The sequence below is a fragment of the Alexandromys fortis genome, unplaced genomic scaffold (genome assembly GCF_014885135.2).
Source record: "Alexandromys fortis isolate MF-2015 unplaced genomic scaffold, M_Fortis_MF-2015_v1.1 scaffold_61, whole genome shotgun sequence".
Lineage (NCBI taxonomy): Eukaryota > Metazoa > Chordata > Mammalia > Rodentia > Cricetidae > Alexandromys > Alexandromys fortis.
Genome location: NW_026067962.1, coordinates 3,110,686 through 3,132,919, shown reverse-complemented (window position 1 = coordinate 3,132,919; position 22,234 = coordinate 3,110,686). Strand labels below are relative to the sequence as shown.

At 39.1% G+C, this 22,234-nt stretch overlaps 1 protein-coding gene across 1 annotated transcript in view; it reads left to right on the top strand.

The window, feature by feature from the left end:
• Window positions 1-533, top strand: part of LOC126508318 (uncharacterized) — a 141,658-nt gene extending 141,125 nt beyond the window's left edge. Inside the window, exon 12 of the mRNA XM_050153507.1 lies at window positions 434-533. Within this exon, the coding sequence (XP_050009464.1) occupies window positions 434-533 (100 nt within the window). The remainder of the gene's footprint in view (window positions 1-433) is intronic.
• Window positions 534-22,234: the final 21,701 nt, after the last annotated feature.

Below are 22,234 nucleotides of genomic sequence, written 5' to 3'. Positions count from 1 at the left end.
AGAGAAAGACAGGGAGGAATATTTAGAGAGTTAGTGTGGTTTCCAGAAACCGCACTTAAAAAAGAAATATTTTCTCCAATATGACAATATTTGTTGCATGTTTAATCAGCAAAGCTTAAAATTAAATGACAACAGCAAAACACTATTAGTACTTTTAAAACCAAAGAGCCCCACGGATCACCTTTTATCAACATCTCCCTCTCTACTACTACATAAATCCCTTATTTTATTAGAGAGCTATCTCTATACTTTACCTTCTCGTTCAACTGGAAATCTATAAAGTGTTCTTTTCGCATTTATTCCAAACTAAATAATCAAGAGAAACAGTAGAAAATAAATTAAAGAATTTTGTCGTGTTTTACCTCCCAAGGGCCTGACTGGTTTAATGATTTGGTCTATTGTGTTTTGTTTTTGTTTTTGTTTTTTCTTGCAGCTGGATTACAGCTTTGAAAACATCTATCAAAAAATGGCTTCCTCTGGACCAGGCTATTCAAGAGTTCATGAACAGACCACTAGAGGAGACCAGAATGTGAAAGAAATTCTTAATAAAAGCACACTTTCCAAGTTCCATGAGGGTATCCCCAACTGGAGGAAAGAAAGGAAACATTTCTGAAATACAGTTTCCAAATGTAGCTATTTTTAGATGTTAAAAGTTGGAACAAATGTCGTCAGTGTTCAAGTATTGCATGTAGGTCGCAGTCTTCTCCCTAGGATGTTCACATTTAAGTCAAGGTCCCTTAGCTCCTCTTCCTCAAGTATTTGAAAGCAAGAATAAATATGGATTTGTCTCATTTTTGTCTTTTATGTTCTTTGCAAAGTCTTTCATTCAGACCCTTTGGCCACAAGCTTCCAAGAGTATTGCTGGGCTATAATACAGGACATTAGCAAAAGCTAAAATCATGGAAATAGTATCTTTTACAGAATTAGTGAGTGTTTCGGCCAAAAGAGGTCATGTTTAGGCTCTCTTATGAACAGGCCTAAGCACTGCCCCAGAACTTCTCAGGTGGGGCTCCTCTCAACAGTTTCTAGAAGCTATTGAATAATACAACAATGAAATAATAAATAATAAAACAATGAAATGAGGAAGTAGACTGAATATAAGGAAGACATCTCAAAGACTTGGATCTGGCTTTTCCATCTTCCTCTCGGAGAGGCAGCTTCGCTTCTGCCTCTCCCCACTTCTCTTTCTCTTTCTCCTCTTTCTCCTCTTCTCTCTCTCTCCCTCTCTCTCTGTCCCCCCTTCACCCTTCCTCCTCCATAACCTCCTAAATAAACATTCAACCTCACCCTGTCTATCCATGTTTCTGTCTTCTGCCCGCCCATAAAAAAAAAAATTTAAAAAAAAGACGTGGATCTGACTCACCATGTGAATCTCTACAAAACCAAAATGAACCAAGAACTCACTGCTCTAGACCTAGAGAGCAAATTCTAAAGGAAGTTCAAAGGTCTCAGTGTAATGACTCCTATGTGGTATTGAGGAGGCTGTAATGCATGTTGGAATTCCCACGTCCTGGACGTGAACCAGAAATTTCTTTCATGTTCAGCTGTCAGATTAAAATACCCCTAAGCAACTCAGATACGCACGACAGAAGGTGAAAGCAAGTCTGTCGTTTCATAAAGGATGCTGTTTCTGAGCCGCAATAGCTTTACAGCTTGGCCTGCAGTCTTCCTTACAGATAAAGGCGGGAAAGGGAGTTGATTTCCTGCTCATGGCCATACCAGTGGTTCCTGGTGGAAGAGCACCTGAGCCCAGCTTCGTCTCTTCACCCAGCATTTTCCTGCTCTTTCCCACTCCCTCACTATGCCCAGGAAAATGCGCTGGGTCACACAAAGACACTTTGAAAGCTGCCTGTCAAACAGGTCCAGTCTGCAACAAAACCCTGTAGCAGTACCCCACAGTTTTCTGTATATTACTTTTGCATGGTTTTTATTTCTACTTTTAGTTTTCAAGATTGTAATATAATTACATTATATTGCGCAACCCATCCATGCCCCTTTCTTTCTTCCAAACCTTTCCACATACCTCTCCTTGCTCTCTCTCAAACTTAGGACCCTTTGAAATTCCTTCCATGTTATATTATTTTTTGTTGGATAAGCTTAAGTGTGAAAGAAATAAGGAAACCATGCCATTGTCCTATGTTCTTTATCACGCCTTTTCTAAAATGACTATAATATCACTCCCAACACTGCCTGGACCTGTTATTTGTCATAATTCAAATAAAGGAGACTTGTGAGCAAGTGAGGATGAGATCCTTGCTCAATGGATGAAGAGAAGCTGCCTAGATGAACTCTTGCCCACAAGTGTCATGCTGTCATGCCCTGACAACGTAATGCCATAATCAAAAACTATTTAATTAACAGCAACACATAGCCCTCGATCCTGAAAAGGTCGCCTTTGTTCTCACGGTATCTGCCACGACAATAATGAGCTCTTTCAGCTGAAGCATCAGGAATGTTCATGTCGGGAACCTGGGGCTTGCACTTCCTCTCCCCTGTGGTGTTTCTGCCTCTCTGGAGCTGGGCCATGTAATGCACAAAGTGTGCCATTACCAGGCAGCCAGCTAGTGACCACAGCCGACTGTGACACCGGCATGGCCCTCTCCCCTGCGGGGAGGGAAAGAAAAGCAAACACCTTGGTCCAATGAGAGCACAGTTTACTCTGACTCAAGCATTCACATAAATTCCTTGAAAGTAAATGATACCAACCTTCAAAGTCCAGCGATGCCACCCCAAATTTACTGGTCTTATTCCCGGGAAGGTTATCTGACATTACTAACCATGCACATTAAGTAAAATATTTTTTGAAAAAAATTCTAGGTTCACCTTTTCATGCAGAAAGGGCAAGTATAGCTATCTCATAATCTGGCCTTAGGTAGAACCACCAAGAGTGTCTTATAGCTACCAAAATTCCTTGGTAAACTTGATTTTTCTATTAGCAATCCTAGGAGGCTCCAATCCAAAACTCAGTGGTTCTCTACTTTTCTAATGCTGTGTCCCCTTTAATACAGCTTCTCATGTTGTGGTGCCCCCTCCCCCAAAACCACTGTAGTTTTGGTAGTGTTATAAATCATAATGCAAATATCTGTCATGTAGGAGACCTGATGAGTGATCCACATGGGGCTGGAGAGCCAGAGTTGAGAACCACGGCTATATCCTGGTGTTTTCATAAGATTCCTATCGACCTGCATGGCATTTCCGGTCTCACTCTCCTTCCTATGCTGACACTGTGCACACTTTAGGGAAACCACTAGACCACTACCCTTGACGTTCCCATGAGAATCACACTCTGTGAAGGCAAATAAATAAACACCCAAAGCACAATACTTGGTTTTCCAAAGAAGGGAATGCTACAGTTTTCAGAGCAGTTCCTTATTACGTTACTAGCCTGGGAAAATGTCCTCCATGATCCCTCACTCCCAGATCACCAACCATTTGAACTGAGGCTCACAACAATAGTTTCCCCCGAATTTTGTAGAAAAAAAAAAAATGCTCGCTTTGCAGAAGTTTACCTAACATCACAGACATGTGTATTCTGTGTGAGTTTACCCAGGGACCACGTGGAATTCTTCTCAACAACTTGTCCACTTCAGCGTGTAACAGTTAAGCTGTAGAGTGCTTTCTCTAAAAGTAGTCACTCTGTCCTCACAAGAACTTTTCATCATGCATGGACATGAAAACACAAATACTATTTACACCAACATTGGTTACTATTAATACTCTCCACTTTTCAAACCTGCCTTTTTAGAGTGGAATCCATTCTTGGGCAGAAAATTTTTATATCAATGACTTTGTCACAGGTTATTAGCCCAAGGCAGATATGCCCAGGATTCATAAAAGAAGCTATCCATCAGTCTTTTGAAGCAAAATAGAAAGATCTCTGTAGTTACTATTTGACAGTTACAATGATTAAGGACCATACATACCTTGCTCACTATGTACTTGGTAGCCTTCAGTGTCCCAAATAAATTTTAAGCTATTAATATTTATGACGAATAAAATTCCATTTTATAAAAAGATGAATGAACTCCATTTGCTGATCTAATCACAAAAGACATTTGAATCTGATAAGTTTGAGTTTCGATTAGAACTTGGTCAAAGACATGGAAGACTTGAAATCGTGAGAATTTCTGGGAGAGAACTTAATCATACATTTGCAATGAGTGTGAGGTAATGGTATCCTATATCCCAGGTGCATTGTGAACTGGGCCTGAGCCAGAAGAAACTGCTTCTTTCCTCTGCTCTGTCACTAGGTATTTTTCATTCATTCTTCTTTCTCCCTTTTAAAAATTTTTAACATTTTAAATGAATTTTTTCATATTTTATATTTTTATCATGCTTTTTCTCTCCCCAACTTTTCTCAGATCCTCCCAACTTCCCTAACTCCACACCCTTTATCTCTCCTCTCTTCTCTCTCTCTCTCTCTCTCTCTCTCTCTCTCTCTCTCTCTCTCAAAAGTGAACAAGCAAGCAAGCAAACAAAAAAAAACCCAAGAAACATATACATACAGGCATCACAAACACAAAAATTAAAACCCCAAAAATCCAATAGCTAAAATATAACCATCAACTAAAAAAATAGGATGACAGCATCAATGTATTGAGTCAAAGTATAAAATAATCTTAAAGTACATTTAACCTTTTAGGTTGTGGTGATTCACTAATTTATTCCTTCATTTCTTCTTTCTTAGTGCACACAAGGCACTGAAGAATGCTAGCCTTACAAACAAGGGTGAGCCCAAAGGAAAATCAAACATATACCAAACAAATGAATAAATCAAAAATGATGAATGCTAGGAAGAAAATAACCAACTCATTATAAGAGAGAATAATAAATAGGTTAAAATTCCCTCTACCACATTGCAATCCAGTTGATGTGGAAAAGCCTACTTGGGCATAACCAGATTTCCACTAGAGCAAGGAACTCACAAGAGCAATCACAGCAGAGTTTGGGGAACAAACAAGCTGCTGGCAGCAGGATGGGAACCACAAGACATCAGTCACTAAGCTCTCCACCAGCACTTGTGTGCTCTGGAAAGAGGGGCTTAAGCAAAGTCACTTTGACAACAGTTTATAAGGAAAAGTAGGCAGAATAGGAAACAGCTCGGTCCCTCACATGCTTGCCACATAAGGGTGAGAACCAGAGCCTGATCCTCTGAACCTGTATGTGACTTGTGATGTGACGATTAACCTTGTTTATCAACTTGATGGGATTCAGAATTACCATGGAACCAACCTGTGGGTGTCTCTGTGAGGGATTATCTCGATTAGGCTGAGATGGGATGACTCAGCATAAATGTGGGAAGTACCATTCCATGGGTGGAGGTCTGAACTGAAGAAAAAGAATGAAGTGAGCTGAGCACAAGTGTTCATTACGTGCTCAGTGCTTCCTACTGTGGAGGCAACTTTACCAGTTGCCTTCTAGTCCTACCACCAAACTTTCTCTGTTACAGGAGACTGTGTCTCTGGGAACTGTAAACAAAAATAAAATCTTCCTCCCAGAAGGAACTTTTGTCAGATATTTTGGCAAAACTACAAGGTAAGTAACTGACCCATACTTTTAAAAAGCAGCGTGGCACTGCTGTGCCCCTGTGAGCCATGCACTGGAGAACTACAGCATGTGGATTCCTAGCGCTTGCAGGCCAGCCAACTAAGTCTAGTCCAGAATTGAGGGCCAGGGAGAGATGCTGTCTCAAAAAATGAAGCAGATGATATCTGAGCAAGAAAAGCAATACCCGAAGTTGACATCTGGCTATCACAGACATATGATCCGCAGAAGCACATGCACTCACATCTGCACACATATGTACATCTGCGCACTCATGAACATGCACATATACACACACAATAAGTGAACATATTTGATGGAAAAAGGTCATTGGTTAATTAAATAAAGAAACTGCTTGCCCTGATAGGTTAGAACATAGGTGGGTGGAGTAAACAGAACAGAATGCTGGGAGAAAGAGGAAGTGAGCTGAGACGCCATGCTTACCTCTCCCTGGCAGACGCCTCAGGAGAGGCCATGCTCCTCTCTCCCGGGCAGACGCACGCGATGAAGCAAGCCGCCAGGTCAGACATGCTGAATCTTTCCCAGTAAGACCTGTGCTACACAGTTTATTGTGGGTTGATCAGGATATCAGAATTAGCCAGTAAGGGTTAGAGCTAATGGGCCAAGCAGTGTTTAAAAGAATACAGTGTCCATGTAATTATTTCGGGGCATAAGTTAGCTGGCGGCCGGGGTGCCGGGGACGCAGCCCCGCCACTCCTATTACAACACATATTTTTAGTTCTACAATCTTAAATAGCTTGTTACATGTGCAACTCCTAAAAGAAATCACTAGTCTTTAAAGCATCTGTTACTACTGTTCAAAAGTTGTAATTAACATACATTTTAGTCATGATCTTAAATTTAATTTTGATGGTTTAAAAATAAAATATAGTAAATAGACGTAACATTCTTTATATTACCAAATTCCTAATTAGTGACCTGGAAACAAAAGGGAGAATAATACGACCAGCATACTGCTACCTGTACACAGGATTTAGGGAAGTGCATCCTAAGATGAAGTCCTCTCCCATGGGCAATGAATGACCATAATACAATAGAGTTGAGACCTAAATACATATTACCATTATGCCCTGAGCCAAAGCAAGCAGCTGTCTACTTGTGTTCACTGAGGGAATATCTTAAGATATGGTTAATGGTATTATTACTATAAATATTATGCTAGGTTTAGAAGACATGATACACAAAATGTGAAGAATTTTGTAATTTCTGTATTAGCTATATTTAAAAATGATAAAATATTACATGCATTAAGTTAAATTAAGTTTATCATTAAAGAGATTTTCCTTATTTTAGTTTTGGATTTCTTATTGTATCTATTAAAATCTCAATTAAAATTTTAATTGTTTGAGAACTTTGTACATGTATACAGTAAAATGTGATCCTATATGCCCCTATTGCCCACTCTCCAATTCCTCCTTTATTCCCTTCAATACCTCTCCCTCCTAACTTCATTTAATTGTCATATTATTATTATTATCCCCAGTAAGTTTAATAATTTTAAAAAGTCAATATGTGCCTGGGTGTGGAGGTATCCATTGGATCATAGAAAACCCATTAGTGGCCACACCTTCAAGCACAGTGCTTCTATGACTCCTCAATCGTGGGTGAGACCTGAAGAACGCCTTCCATCTGTTTGTGACTCAGGACATATTTACATATTGGATAGTACTAAATTATAGCTTCTCTGTGGTGCTGAGACAGAAGAAACAGCAGAGGAGACATAAATTTCCCCTGACAGTAAGTGCCGGCTAGAGATGAAGTGCCACGATGCAATCCAGAAACATTACAGGGCTGAGAAACTGAAGGCTACATTTTCAGTATGAGTGAGAAATTAGGAAAACCAGGGTCCTGCATAAAAGAAAGCAGAGGGCAATGAAACAAATCATCCATCTGGAAAGTGCCAGGACTTTGAAAAGAACAACAGAAAGTGGGTTAATGGGATTGTGTAAATAGCTCTTATTCTGACAGCTGTAGCAATTGTAACTATTGTGAACGTTGCAAGGACTCAGATCTCAAAAATAAGTGAGATGCTGTGGTAGTTTGAGTGTTATTGACCCCCATAAGCGCCTGGGGAGAGATACTATTAGGAGCTGTGGCTTTGCTGGAATGGGCATGGCCATGTTGGAGGAAGTGTGTCATTTTAGGGGTTGGTTTTGAGGTCTCCTATGCTCAAGCTGTGCTCAGTGTAGACTCGGCTCACTTTCTGTTACCTGTGGATCAAGACATAGAATTCTTAGCTCCTTCTACAGCACTATGTCTGCCTGCATGCCATTTGCCATGATGACAATGGACTAACCCTCTGAAACTGAAAGACACCTCTATTAAATGTTTTCCTTTATAACAGTTGTCATGGTCATGGTGTTTCTTGACAGCAATAGAAATCCTAACTAAGACAGAAGTATTCAAGGATGCATCAGCAAATTTGCTATAGACAAATTATCTTTAGCTAGAACAAGCTTAAACAATCCCATCAGTGAAGCTCGGTCATGTGCTGAGAAATGAATTGCTATTCTCATGCACCTTTTTTTTTCACACCTCTCTACCGCATAGCTAGGAAGCAGAGGTAGATACATCCCAAACTCTATGGGCAGCTTAGACTCCAGATGTGATCTAATTCAGATGTACAAGACTGAGTCTGGACTAGAGAAGGACAGGATAGGATTGTTCCTACTGTAATATTAGTTGTGTCATTGGTAGCTCTTTGAGGGCTAGGATAGCAGCAGCTCTGTGGCAATTTACTATGAAGATCTGGGAATCATCAGAACTCAATTTTTTATCTGTCTCTGCAACTACAAAATAGAGGTTTAAATGATGTCTAGGGATGGAGAGATGGCTCAGTATGTAAAATCCTTGTCATGCAAGTAGAAGGACTTGAGTTCAAATCCACAGAACTCACACACAGCTGACTATAATAGTGAACATTTGTTATCTGAACACTGCTGTTGGAGATGGTAGACGGAGACTAGAAGAAACACGGGAAACTCATAAAATGGCATCTGTGTTGAAAATAATAATAATAACAACAACAAGAAGAAGAAAATCTTTATTGAGCAAGGTGGAAAACCAGAGTAATGAGGTTGTCCTCTGACTTCATGTGTACCATGGAACTCATGCATCCACACTCACACACACACACAAATGCATACATGTACATCACCCACACACATGGAGAAGAAATAGTTCTTAACCTATAAACTTATTATAGGCAAATTAAGTATGAAAGTTTAGTATAATAATTGATAACTAGAAACAATTGTCAGTTGTTAGAGTTTCAGGGTAAGCCACTAGGATTTAAATTGAAATTAAATTAAATTAAATTGAAAATTAACAAAATTTGCATGACAAGTCAAGTTTTGGTCATGGATGGGGCTCAATAAGTTTTCTTATCATGAAGACAAAAGAAAATTGCTTTATCTTGTATTCAAACATTGAAAAGAAGTCACAAGGCATTGCCTATAAATTCTGGAGAGGTGGTAACTGTGGCTGGTAAGAGCAAGAGAGTCTGGAAAAGAAAAACTTGTCACACACTAATATTCCTAGAAGCTAATTGCTTGGGACTGTTCAGGAAAATCTGTGCAGATGGAAAAGCCATAAATAGAATCATCTCATTAAAAATAACACAGAGAATAAAACAAGCAACGAATCAGTTTGTTGTTTAGTTCACAGATGAGTACTTGAAAGTTGGCTGAACTGTCATTGGCAAAGGCTTCTTTCTCAACTTAGATGACAGAGAAAGAATAGTAGTCAATTATTTATATGGCCTTGGAGCCTCTCATGTACCACACTCTAAGACAGGAACTGGGGAAAAAATATTACAAGGCAGATGAGTGGCCTGAAGTTTCAGTGGTGCTCCTTGATAGGAGTCAAAATGACAGAAAAATGGAGTTTGAATAAAATATAATCAACCCAGAGAGACAGACTGGTGCAATAATATCTCCATAATGTTTCACTCTTTTATTCTGAATACATTTTTTTATTTAGTATTTGATAATTTCATAATTGTATACAATCTATTCTTCTAATATCCACTCACTATCCCTCCCACCAACTCAACTCCTAGTAACACAACCTCTGCTAAACTTCATGCCCTCATGTGTGTGTGTGTGTTTATGCATGTGTGTGTATGTGTGTGTGTGTGTGTTTGTATTGTTAGAAACATAAGTGAACCCATTTTTTTAGTAACTTAAAAAAACATTCTGTATTACTTTGAAAAATGTAACTTTTATAAGATAGCCTCTCATTGGATAGCTCAGATATCTACCAAACCCACAACAGGCCTTGATATGCTAATGTACTAGACTCAAAGTGAGGTTGACATGTTAGTGAGCCAGCCCAATCTGTCAGTTGTATAACACAAAGCTACAACCTAGTGAAACAATTTAAAAATTCAGTCTTTGGAAGTGGCCCATAGGATCACACTGCTATGCACCCCTCAGATCCGATTTCTCTAGTCTCTGTTTGATGCTCATCAGCAAGAGAACTTTGGGACTGGCCCTGTGTGGCCCTGGTTTCAGGGACTTTTAAAGTTTCTGCACCATTGCTTAGCTCATGCATGGCTGCCTATCAGTGGTAGTCACTAGCCAGCACTCACTAGACCTTCTGGACCTCCACCAGTGCCATCTTTCCAGTTTGCCACAGCTGAGAAACTTCACAAGAGACATGGGTTGAACCTGTGAAGCTTCCAAAGATTCTTCACCTGAGAAGATTCCTGAATGGAGCCCTGCAGTAGTGTTTTCTTCCCAACTAACTTCTCCCTGTTTGGTGAGATGTCTGTTTAACTTTCACATTAGCACAGATTTGTGTGTGTGTGTGTGTGTGTGTGTGTGTGTGTGTGTGTGTTTATATATCTATCTGTGCAACTAACCCCTGGTAATGCTACCAAAAGTATAAAAATGGAGCCATCCATTGGAGCTTGGGCAACCTAACAATGGCCCTACCCCAAAGTCACATGACTCTTCTTCTTCCTACACCTATCGACTGCTAATATCTCTTCAGCTAATGGTGGGGCCCCAGGAGCCTTTCCCTATCCATGCTGGGATTGGGCTGGCTTGTCCTCATGCAGGTAGACATGGCTGCTATGAGTTCATGAGTACTGCAGTGATGTCATGTCCAGAAGACAACATTGCATAGCTCTTTTTTTATCCTCTGGCATCAACCTTCTCCTGGAATGCCCTTTGACTGAGAATGGATAGTATGATATGCAGCATAGAAACAGTGCAATGAGCTGACTTGCAAATGTCCGGCAAATATGATGGCTAATCTTGGTTGTCACCTTGGGTAGATCTGGAATCAGTGAAATGACAAAGGCACTCCAGTGAGGGACTTTCTTGATCAGCCTTTTTGAAGTGGGAAGGCCCATCATAAATGTGGCAGAACCTTCAATGGCTCCAGATAAAGGGACATGGAAGAAGGCACTTTGCTTTGCACCTGCTTGCTTCTACTTTGTTGACAATTTCATTTGTTCTGCTGCTTCCATTGCTGCATTGCTCTGTTGGTATTCAGAACTGGCTTCTTTAGGTGTACAACCTAGACTGAAGATAGCAGCCTCCTAAGAATCATCCAGACCTATTATGTCTACTAGATTTATGAGATACCTGGCCATGTGGACTGAGAATCCTCTGGATTCTTAGCCTCTTTTGGGGAGTCACACAATGTTTATCTATCCAGAACTGTTGTACAAGTTATTCAAATAAATATGCTTTTAATATACTCATTATGTTAGTTCTGTTTTTTCTAGAGAATCCTTACTAATTTGTGAAGGGATTTTAATTGTTATCACAAATTTATATAAAAGTTCTAGCATTTTGATGCTCAATCTTACTCAAAGAGCTGGGTCCACTAGACCATTGACTAAGGTGAACAATTATTCCCCAAGCACACCGATTCTGATTAGGATCTTAGTGCATGACTCATTAGCTACCAGTTACCACTCAGTTATTTAGAGAAATTTATAAATTAAAGATGTTTTTAAAGTAAGAAAATGAAAGAATCTAAAATTTGATACAATCCAGGGACTAAAATAAATTAAAAGTATATAAACTATGTTCTCTGGTAAAGTAAACAGAACTGCATACAACATAAATATAATGAAAACTAACTTTGATGAAATAAAACAAATCTTTTTTTAGAGGAAAGAATATTGCTATGTCTCTCAAATTGACCTCAAACTCAAATCTCCCTGCCTCAGTTTCCCAAGGAGCTAAGATATCTGATATCTAAACTCCCAATTCATTAAAAGAATTGGAAGATAAAATTGATGATTCCCTCTACACGTGAAACAAAAGATAAAAAGAAGCACAAAATAAGAGAAAACTGAGGAAAATACAACAAAATTCCAAGTTACAAAATATCCAAATTAGAGAATGTATAGAAACCAAAAAATTAAAATTATCAAAGACATAATACAAACTCTAGCAAGATAATTAAAAACACAACTCTCTGAAATGACCCTCTTATGCATATCACTATATAGATATAGATAGATAAAAATATAAATATGTATCAGAATAGGTAAAATGACCAACAACAACCAAAGAACAAGAGACCCATTGGATGACATAGCATTGTAAAGTTTCCAAACATGAGATATAGATATAGTATGAGAACTCAGAAAGTCTAGGATATATCCAACCCAGTTGAAATCAGAATAATAACAGATTTTTCTATAATCTAAAATTTAATATCCAACCAAACTGCCAATCAGAGGTGCTCTGTGTATGAGTTGGGACAGAGCAGGTTTTAATCTATGACAAAACCTCAATTGCTTAACACTGAAAAGCTTATCTCTTGGAGTCCAGGAGAGTCTACAAGGCCAAAGACTTCTATTGCACTTTTCAATCCAGAATACTTTTTAAAAATCTTTCAACTTCCTCCATGGAGAAAGAAATTGTTTTGACCAATGGTACATGCATATGATTCCTAGTCAGAGTTCATTGGCCAAAACAAGCCAGTGACCCTGCAGAACTGCCAAGAGGCAATGAAGTACCAACTTTGAAAGATTTAAAGCAAGAGTATGAAGCAATAGCAACTAGACTATGGCATTCAAAAGACGAGGACTCTTCACCATTGAAGTGTAAAGCGAATGGTCCAGATTAATATAGGTAGACCCAGGGCTCCAAGAAAGTGATCTGGGAGGAAATAACAGTATGTAGACTCTCTGGTGAGGTGGGGATAGGGAGGAAAAGATCATTGCAAGCTATAATGGAAAAATATTAGAATAAGTACTCAGAAGACAATATAAATGAAAACATAGTAACTGGGGAAAAGTATAATTATATGAGGCAGAACTTGTATTATTTCTGAGTCATCAGCAAAAATATAATTTCCCTAGTCATAATAATGCAGACCTTGACTTGGAACCAAAATTGTTATACAAGTATATTAGCAGAGAGTTGAAATTTTAAGACTTTCCACATCTAAGAATTCAACCAACTACAGATGAAAAACATTCAGAAGAATTATATTGAACATGTCCAGACCGCCAGAGGCTTAGATGACATGATTCCAAACACAGAAGAGTCAATCCTACACAAAATATGACCTCAAGGAAACAGGAGACAAAAAAGTGGGAAATAGATCAGTTTACCTTCCGTCACATGCTGTTTATGACTGGTTCCTTCATGACAACCCATGTACTGAAGTCCCACATCAAGGCGGCAGGGCTACTAAATACCCGTGCAGTGGCTATCACACGCCACCGCGTCACTGGTTTCTCACCTCACATTTCTTATTCTTCATTCTCACATCCATAGGCTTCCCTCCCATAAATAAAGGATCAAACCTTAATCCTGAGTTGACCTGGCCTTGAAGAAGCATTATATACAAAGCTCTATACTCAAGCCAAAGTAGCCCAGAGACTAGTGTGTGGGGATGGTGAGGAGGGTGAGGAGGATAAGATGTGTTAGCGTTAATTTCCTTTATAAACCTCCTGCTTTCAAAACAATTTTCATGGATAAATTTCATAAAATAAAAGTTAATTTAAAAGTGAAACATGAAAACTACCCTTTATGCATGTTGGATAACTTAAATCTTTCAGAAAGTTCCCATACAAAAAAGCTAAAAGTATTTTAATGATATGTTGAGATGGATGATACAGATCTTATATAAAGTTTGTGTTCAAATACTTTTTATAGCGTTTTCTTTAAAAATAAAAGTCCTATCTACCTCTTTTATGGAAAGACAAGGATGAGGTCACCTTTAGATCAATACCTGCCTGCATCCTGCTTCAAGTACTGTTTTCCTGATATGGCCGCAAGTGCTTTAGAGCAGAACAGCAAGTCAATCTATGGACTTAAGCTAATGAATTATGGAGGACAGAGAACCAGTTTTAAAAAAAAATATACTGGTTTTGTTTTTATGTTGTTTTTTGAAAAATGGAACGGAGGGTGGAATAAATGATTTAATTAAACCACTTAATGTTTTATTAAAGCCAGAATGGCATAGAGTTCCTGTCTGGCCCTCCACTTATCAGAAACCCGTTGTTTTTATTATTAGATGTGTCTAGATAGAGGCTCTAGCCGGTTTCAAGAAATCATACGTGCACTTGTATTGTAAAATCCTTCTGTTGGAACTCAAAATTCTACCGAAAACAAAACCAAGGCAGGACCTGATTTGCTCAGCTCTCCCACTATCTCCCACAGAGAGCTCCGTTTCCTGCTCTCAGTGGTAGGAGAGACTTTTCACTCACACGGCAAAGAAGAAACTCAAGGGCACACGTGCAACAACCACATAGACCCTGAAGGAGGCAAGAGCACGCAAGGAAGTACCAAGAAAGACACTGCCTCACTAGAGCATGTTGGCCTTTTCCTTTTCTTTGGAGTGTGTCATTTCTCCCCTCCCTCTCCCAATCCTGTATCCAACACAAATGCATTGCTCACTGAAAGTAAACGGCCAGGTAGATACTAGTGGGTAGGAGCAGCCTTTCTCTTCCCCAAAATGATCCTTAATCCTGTCTGTTTTTATTCGAGACACTATTATCAGTGGGAATGAGTCCAGCACAGAATAAAGAGTTAAATGTGATCTGAAATGTATGGGTTTCCTGCCACCAGCTCACCCCGTATAAGGGTTCACATATATGGCTTAATTTGTAACCTTGGAATAGTGTGACACCATAGACCAGTAAATCAGTTATAAAATCTAGGACTTTTTGCCCTGGACAGTCCTATTAATATTTTTGCTTTGGTCTCTGTACTGCTAGAGGAGAACTTTCCAGACAAAAGTCGCCTTTTAACCAGACAAGAGTATCTTCTTCCTGTGCTGCTGGTGTCTGGGTCATAGATCAAAGCTTCCATGGTGGGTCATGTGCCTAGTGGCTCAGGGCCAGGGCCTTCTGCGGCCATGAACTTAAAAAAGAAAAGCCGAACACACAAAGAATGTTTGGTCAAATTTGTGAGTCACACACTCCTGTCAAACCAGGGCAGCAAATCCATTTGTCTTACACTTTAGACCAATACAATGTTATGAAATCTGTTTCAAATGAAGACTTTTTGAAGTTACAGGCTTCAGCTTATTTGTTTTGCAAAATACTGGCCAACCAGTCTGATTGACACAATACAATGACGAGCTTGAATTGAGAGATCTCTTAGACTGGCTGCTACTGAGGGTCCCACATTATCCTTTCTGCTTATAGTCTCTCCTCTCAGAAATCTTCAATACCAGTAGCCTCCTTTTTTTTCTCACCTTTATTTTTTGACCCCCATGTTTCTATGTCCTCATTCTTGCCATAACCATTCAAATCCAGATGAGATTTGTTTCATCATTCTTAACTTTGCCTATTTCTTCTGAGGACCCCTGGCAGAATAATAGCTCAGTGTGTTCATACCATTAGCAGTTAATACAACCAATATGAAGACATATGAAGTTTGTAAATCATATCCATGAATAGTTTTAGCTAATGCTCTTCTTTCCCTAGAACATGGAGGCTTCTGACCTTAAATAAAACTGCACAGGCCGTTTTTGCTCACATTCTTTAGGGGAAAAGGGCGGGGAAGGAAGAAAAGACATTGATATAAGGTGAGAACTGGTTTCCTTTAGCAACCACCAGCCTCTTTTTTCTGTTCCCCTCCTTATTCTGTGCCCCAGAGGAGAAAAGAAGGCAGCAAGCAGCTTAAGATATATGAGTTTTTCAAAATTTTATACTTAAATATATGTTTCCAGAAATAACACACTGTACATATCCTTCTGCCACTTGCTTTTTTATTCAACATTAAATTTTTGAGCTATGTCCCTGATGATTTATATAGCTCCAGGGCTTTGTAGCTCCCATTTTTCTAAAAGAGAAAAAAAATCCTATTACTTGCTAAGGAAGTAATACAATATAATGGGCATTTAGGGATAAGTTCACCAACCCATCCACAATAAGCCCCTTTGTAAACACATGCACTTAAAAGCCGAAGTTACTTTGACAAATTAGTAGAAAGACTTTTTGCATTAAATTCCAGGTTTACAACTAAGATAGAAAGCTTTCCTTAGAAGGTTTAAATAATTTCATACTCGCAAACAGCATTTCTCCAGCAGGCTAAATTAAGGCACAGTGAAAGATCAATCCAAGAATATGCTTTGGCTTTGAGTCTGTTGCCTTTTCTTGTGGTTAAAAATCAGATACATTTTTTTTCTCCCAAAGCTCTTGCCAATGCGTGCTTTCTTCTACAGGAGTTAAATCAAAGTCAATGCGCAGGCCAGTGTCCTCACTCAAGTGACCTATTTTGGGCAAAGCCTTGCTTGCACTCGTCCTGACACCTTTCCAGAAAATATGCAAACGAGGCTCACATCCTTCTACAGCCTTGTCTTCAGGGATGTTCAGTAGCTTCCATCTCCCTGTGCCTATGAAGCCTCCCAGCCTCTTGGTGTTGCTGTTCTCTGGAGGCAAGTGCTTTGAAGAGGTTTTCCCTTTCATCTGTCATCTTAGCCTGATCATCTTCCATTCTATAATGATTGCTTCAAGAATTATGTTCAGAAAGTATCTATTTAGTTTTTTTTATTTGTTTTGCTTCTTTAAATGTTTCTTCTCAGACCAGATACTTCACCTAGAATTTTTAAATATTATTATTTGTTTTATGATATGTAGGTATTTTGTCTGTATACTGCTTGTATGCCTGGTGCTCACAGAGGTGAGAAGGAGTTGGATCTCCTGGGGTTGGAGTTAGACATAGTTGTGAGTTGTCACTCTGTGGGGGCTGGGAATCAAACCTGGGATCTCTGTAAGAATTCCCTTTTCTCCAGTCCTGCACCCAGAACTTTAGTGAAAGATCCTAGGAAAACATTCCATGTTTGTGATGAGGCAATCATACGTGTATCAGAAGCAGGCTGGGTTTGCTGCTTCCTGCCTTTGCCCCAGAGGCAGCTCCTTGAGTGACCCCAGCTTTTGTTGACCACACCTTTACTGATGCCTCCAAGTGTTTTACCTGTTACACCCACATCATCTCTTCTCTCTTTCCTCCCACTTAGCTCCCACTGTCTCAGTCACAAAACACTTATTTCACCTACAAAAGCAGGTGAAAATGCTGTGTGATATAATTTTATGAACCATAAATCTGTTCCCATACTTTCTGGTAGAAAATAACGCTGCCTATGGTTGTTGATAGGATAAAAATTGAAGTTGCCCGTGAGATAAAATACGAAAAAAAATGATGGTGAATAGAGAGCAAGCTACAACACAGCTCACCATTCTGTATGCACACAGTCTGCCTGGACCATCCTCCCACCCTGCAAAGGTTTCCTGCCTTTCTGCTGTTTGCACACTACTCCAACACATTTCTCTTCGTCGTTTGGTGTGAGTAGCTGAAGTCCTCTCACACCAAACACCCTGCAGAAGCCATAGCTGTAAACACCACTTTTGAGACATCACACATGTAGTTTTTGCTGTTTTGTCAGGAATTCATTGATGCAGAAAATGACAGTTGAGAAAATGACACTTGGATCGACTTAAGACCTTGGAAACACATCTTTGTTTCTACCATCTAAGCAACGAAAGTGAAAATTCTGCAATTCCATCAACATCTGTTTGTATGTTTTTGCATTGCAAAGATGCTGAAATATTTTTCTGCTAATATGCTTCTTAAAAGAATGTCCAGTTACTCCCTAGCTCATATTGAAAGAATCCAAAGTGGACTTCTTTAATTTTTGTTTTTACAGTATATTTATTGTACATGGATCTTTGTTACAGATGGCTATTTTCACAAAAATATATATTATGCACTGAACATATACTATTCTACATCCTCCTTTCTCCCTTCTACTGCCCCCAGTAGTCTCCTTTGTCCCCCTAGATAGCGTCACTTTTACTTCTATGACATATTATTGCACAAAACTCAACCTGACCATGGTTTTGCTTGGAGAAATTTGGACTTCACTACTTTGGGATAGGAAAGTAGTGGAATGCTCTAAGCACTTCCTAATGGACCATACTAGTAGGAGCATGAAAGACAGATACTTTGATCTGATGAACAGTGAGGGGCTGGCTCAAGAGGTTACAAAGGAGAAATACAATATGTGGCCTAAAGATTATTCTTATGACAATATGGTAAAGATTGTGACTACTTTTTGCCCTTGTCTGAAGAGTCTGCCTGAGTCTGAAGTGAAGATAATTGAAGATTTTGAGATTTCCTTGGCAGAGAAAATCTCAAAACAGCATGATATAGACTCGGTTGTGTGGTAATTAGTGATAACTATAATGAATCTTTATAATAAAAGACCAAGAAATGTAAAATTTGAGGAGAAAAGGAATGGAGTTAAGTGGAGTGAGCCAAATGCTGTGTTCAAGGAGATAAACAACATTAAGAAATGGATAAAGGGAATGATGACCTCGGGGCAAGATCCCATCCAGCTAAGTTTCTAACTTGTAAACAGGAATTAAAGAAAAGTTTAGGGCACGCTTTTAATGCCAGCACTGGTTGTGCATAGATAGGTGGATCTCTGAGTTTGAGGCCAGCCTGGTCTAACAATCGAAAACAGAAAGTTGATGAATATGCAATTGAACAAGGGGCCGTGTTATAGCCCCAGGAAGCAGCAGAACTTGCCATCTTTGGCCACGTGGCTCTGAAGTTAAGGATAGAAGATATGGGCTATGGATTTACCCCGGAATTAAGGAAAGCCACTGAGGCCAGGCATATGTAGGGGTGTCCCTGAATGGAGGTCCAGAAAGGTTATTGGAGCAAGCTGTGAAATTGAGGCCTAGATTGCCTTGGACATGACAAGATGTTAGAGATGCCAGAGTTGTGTGACATGGGATACCTGCAGAGGAGAACTACTAAGAGGGAGCGGAAACAGCTCTAGTCAAAGAATAGTGTTGTCATCAACAAATCTGAACAGAATTGGAGATCTGCAGAGAGTTATAACACCAGACATGGAGACTTAGTGTCTGACTGTTTGTTCAGTTGGTTTTTGATCTTGCTTTGGTCCAGTATGTCCTCAGTTTGCTCCCTTCCCTATGTTTTGGAATGGCAATGTATGTCCTGTGTTATATGTTAGATATATAACACATATTTTAGATATGTGTTATATATTATATGTTAGAAGTATGTTGTCTGCTTTTTTATTTTGATTTTTATAGGGAATTACATTTAAGAGATTGCATGAATCTCAGAAGAAACTTTGAACTCTTAAACATTTTTGAGGTTGCGATAGGCAATGGGAACTTTTGAAACTGGACTTCAGTCAACAAAGCTAGACAGAGTTGAAGATCTGAAGAGCATTTTGACATCAGACACTGGGATGCTGAGTTTGGAGTTTGTCCAGCTGGTTTTCGGTCTTGTTTTGACCCAATATTTCCTCATTATGCTCCCATTTTATATTTTAGAATGGCAACATATATCCTGTGCCATTATATGTTGGAAGTATAGGATGTGTCTTTTGAAGATACATTGAACTTTAATCTTTTAAACATTATTGAGACTGTGATAGACTGTGAAGACTTTTGAACTTCAACTGAATGCATTTTTGTATTATGATATGGCTATACGCCTTTGGGAGCTCGAATGTGGTGGCTTCAAAGAAAATTGTCCCCAAAGGGAGTGGCGGTAATGGGAGGTGTGGCCTTGTTGTAGTAGGTGTGGTCTTGTCGAAGAAAGTACTTCACTGTGGAGATGGGCTTTGAGGTCTCATATATGCTCAAGACACTACACAGTGCCTCAGTCTTCCTGTGGCCTTCTTATCAAAATGTAGCCAGCACCATGTCTGCCTGCTTCTGCTATGCTCCACATCATGATGATAATGGATTGAACCTCTGAGTAGTAAGCCACCATCTCAATTAAGTGATTTCCTTTGTAAGAGCTGCCATGGTCATACTGTCTCTTCACAGCAATAGAAACCCTAACTAAGACATCATCACTTCAAGTGATTTAATTAAGAAAAATTCCTCACAGGAGTACTCTCTTGGGCTTTAGTTAGTTCCAAATGTAGTCACGTTGACGGCCAAGAATAGTCATCAAAACTACCTTACAGTATTTTCTCCAGAGTTTATCAAACATTTGGTTCAACTTTAATCAAGCCCACATTATAGTTTGACTTGCTCTCACGTTTAATCCTGCTTGCTACCCCAAAATCCTTGGCAAATTCCACCTTGATATCTGTTTCTGAAGAGTTCATTTGGGAAAATTTAATGAATAAAAAATAATATTACACATCAGATTAGCAACATAGTATCTCTGATAGCAACAGAAAGGAATAGATAGCAAAACAAAACAAAACCACTATGATGTCCTGATGCTATGAATAGAAAATCCCTATTTAAAAGAAAGTTTGAAAAATATGGTTAAGTTTCTATGAGTGGAATGAGAAATAAATCAAAATATAAAATCAAAAATAATCCTGACATGGGGTAGCATGGGGAAATTGGTTGTTCCTAATGTTTTAAACTTTAATAAAGACCAGCACTGGAGAAGAGAAAATGAAGCAGAAGTTTGTCTTGAGACATTATGTAAACCCAGGACTCTGAAACAGTTGCATCCTTGTATAAGAAAGATTGGGAAAACTCAAGACACCTGCCACAAAAAAGAAAGCTCCGCTCTTTCCTGAATAGAAAAAATAAATATCTCTGTACCCAATACTTTACCACACATATGTTTTCATTTCCACAGGGATGGCATAGGAATTCCCCAGCTTAGAAATAAAATATATCCTGAGCTCAGGGTATTGCTAGAGAAAGAGATAGCAGTAATTTAGTCTGGATTGTATCAGGAAAAAAAAAAAAAAAAACAACCAAAAGGCACACAGCACATGTTCAGGAACAATGTAGGATGAGCGAGAAGCAGAAAGTATAGCTCACCAAAAAAAGGCATAATTAAAATGGCTTGCATAGAAAGCATAAGGGAAGACTAACTCTGAAAAAAGAATACCCACAGATTTCAAAATAAACAAATATCACTGCTAAAAATGAGCATCTGAACACTTGAAACTAAAATTTCAGTGGTTAGATTGAATAGCAGATTAAATAGACCCCTAAGATCAAGATTATGTTTTTATATGAGTAGGTGTTTTGCCTGCATGCATATGTATGCATCATGTGTATGACTCCAGCCCATGTAGGTGAGAAAAAGGCACTGGATCCCCTGTGGATCCTGGGAACAACACCTGGAACCTCTAGAAGAGTAGTCACTGCTTTTCACTACTGATCAATTTTTCCAGTCCCAAGACAATTTTGTTAATGGCTCTGAGAATACTTTTCCATGGCTATAAAGGCCATAGTAGAATGCCACTCAAAATTCCCATTAAAAGAATCTGTTGAGAATAACTAACAATGCCAGCTACTGAGCTTTTGAGCCTCTGCTTTAGTTACTCTGATGTCTTGGGAACACCAGGATCACTATGAAACTCTTATACTGGGTAATTCTTGTTTAGTGATCCCACCCACCCAGACCATCCAACCTGGACTGCAGTTGTCTATTGTTCCCCACCATGCTTTTTCTCTCTGCTGTCTCCAAAGTCAATCCTGGACAGTGGCCAGAAACCTGAAAACCTTCTGTCCTGTTTTGTTTGTTTGTTTGTTTGTTTTGTTTTGTTTTGTTTTTGTTACTGCTGTGATCAAACACTAAGAAAAAAAGCAACTTGGAGAGGAAAGGATCTACTTGGCTTCCACTCCCACATCATGGTGCCTCTTCAAGGAAAGCCAGGGTAGGAACTCAAGGAAGGAGCTAAAGCAGAAACCATGGTGGAATGCAGCTGACTTGTGTGTTCCCCATGGCTTGCTCAGCCCAACTGCCCGGGGATGGTGCTGCCCAGGGTGGGCTGGGCCCTCTCACGCCATTAACTAGTAGTGCCACACAGGATTTCCTACAGGTCTATCTAATGGGGGCATTTTCTTAACTGAGGTTCTGTATTCCCAAATGACCTCAGCCTTTGTCAAATTTAAAACTAACCAGTCCAACATTCCTATGCACTTTTTCTTGCTCCCTTTTTGCTCTCATTTCTTCTAACAAATGTCTTTCTGAGTCTGATTTTACTTGAACTTCTTAGGTATGTCCAACATACATACAGATAAACCAGATGTGACCACAGAACACTAACTTAGAACATAGGCAGAACAAATTAACATTTTAATAGCTTTAAATTTCATTTATTTTCATGATTTTCATACATGAGTTCTGTATTTGTGTCATTTTCATCTGATCTATTCCCTTTAATTTTTTCTGCATCTCCTTTACTGCCTCTCAAGTTCATAAATTCTTATGATTGT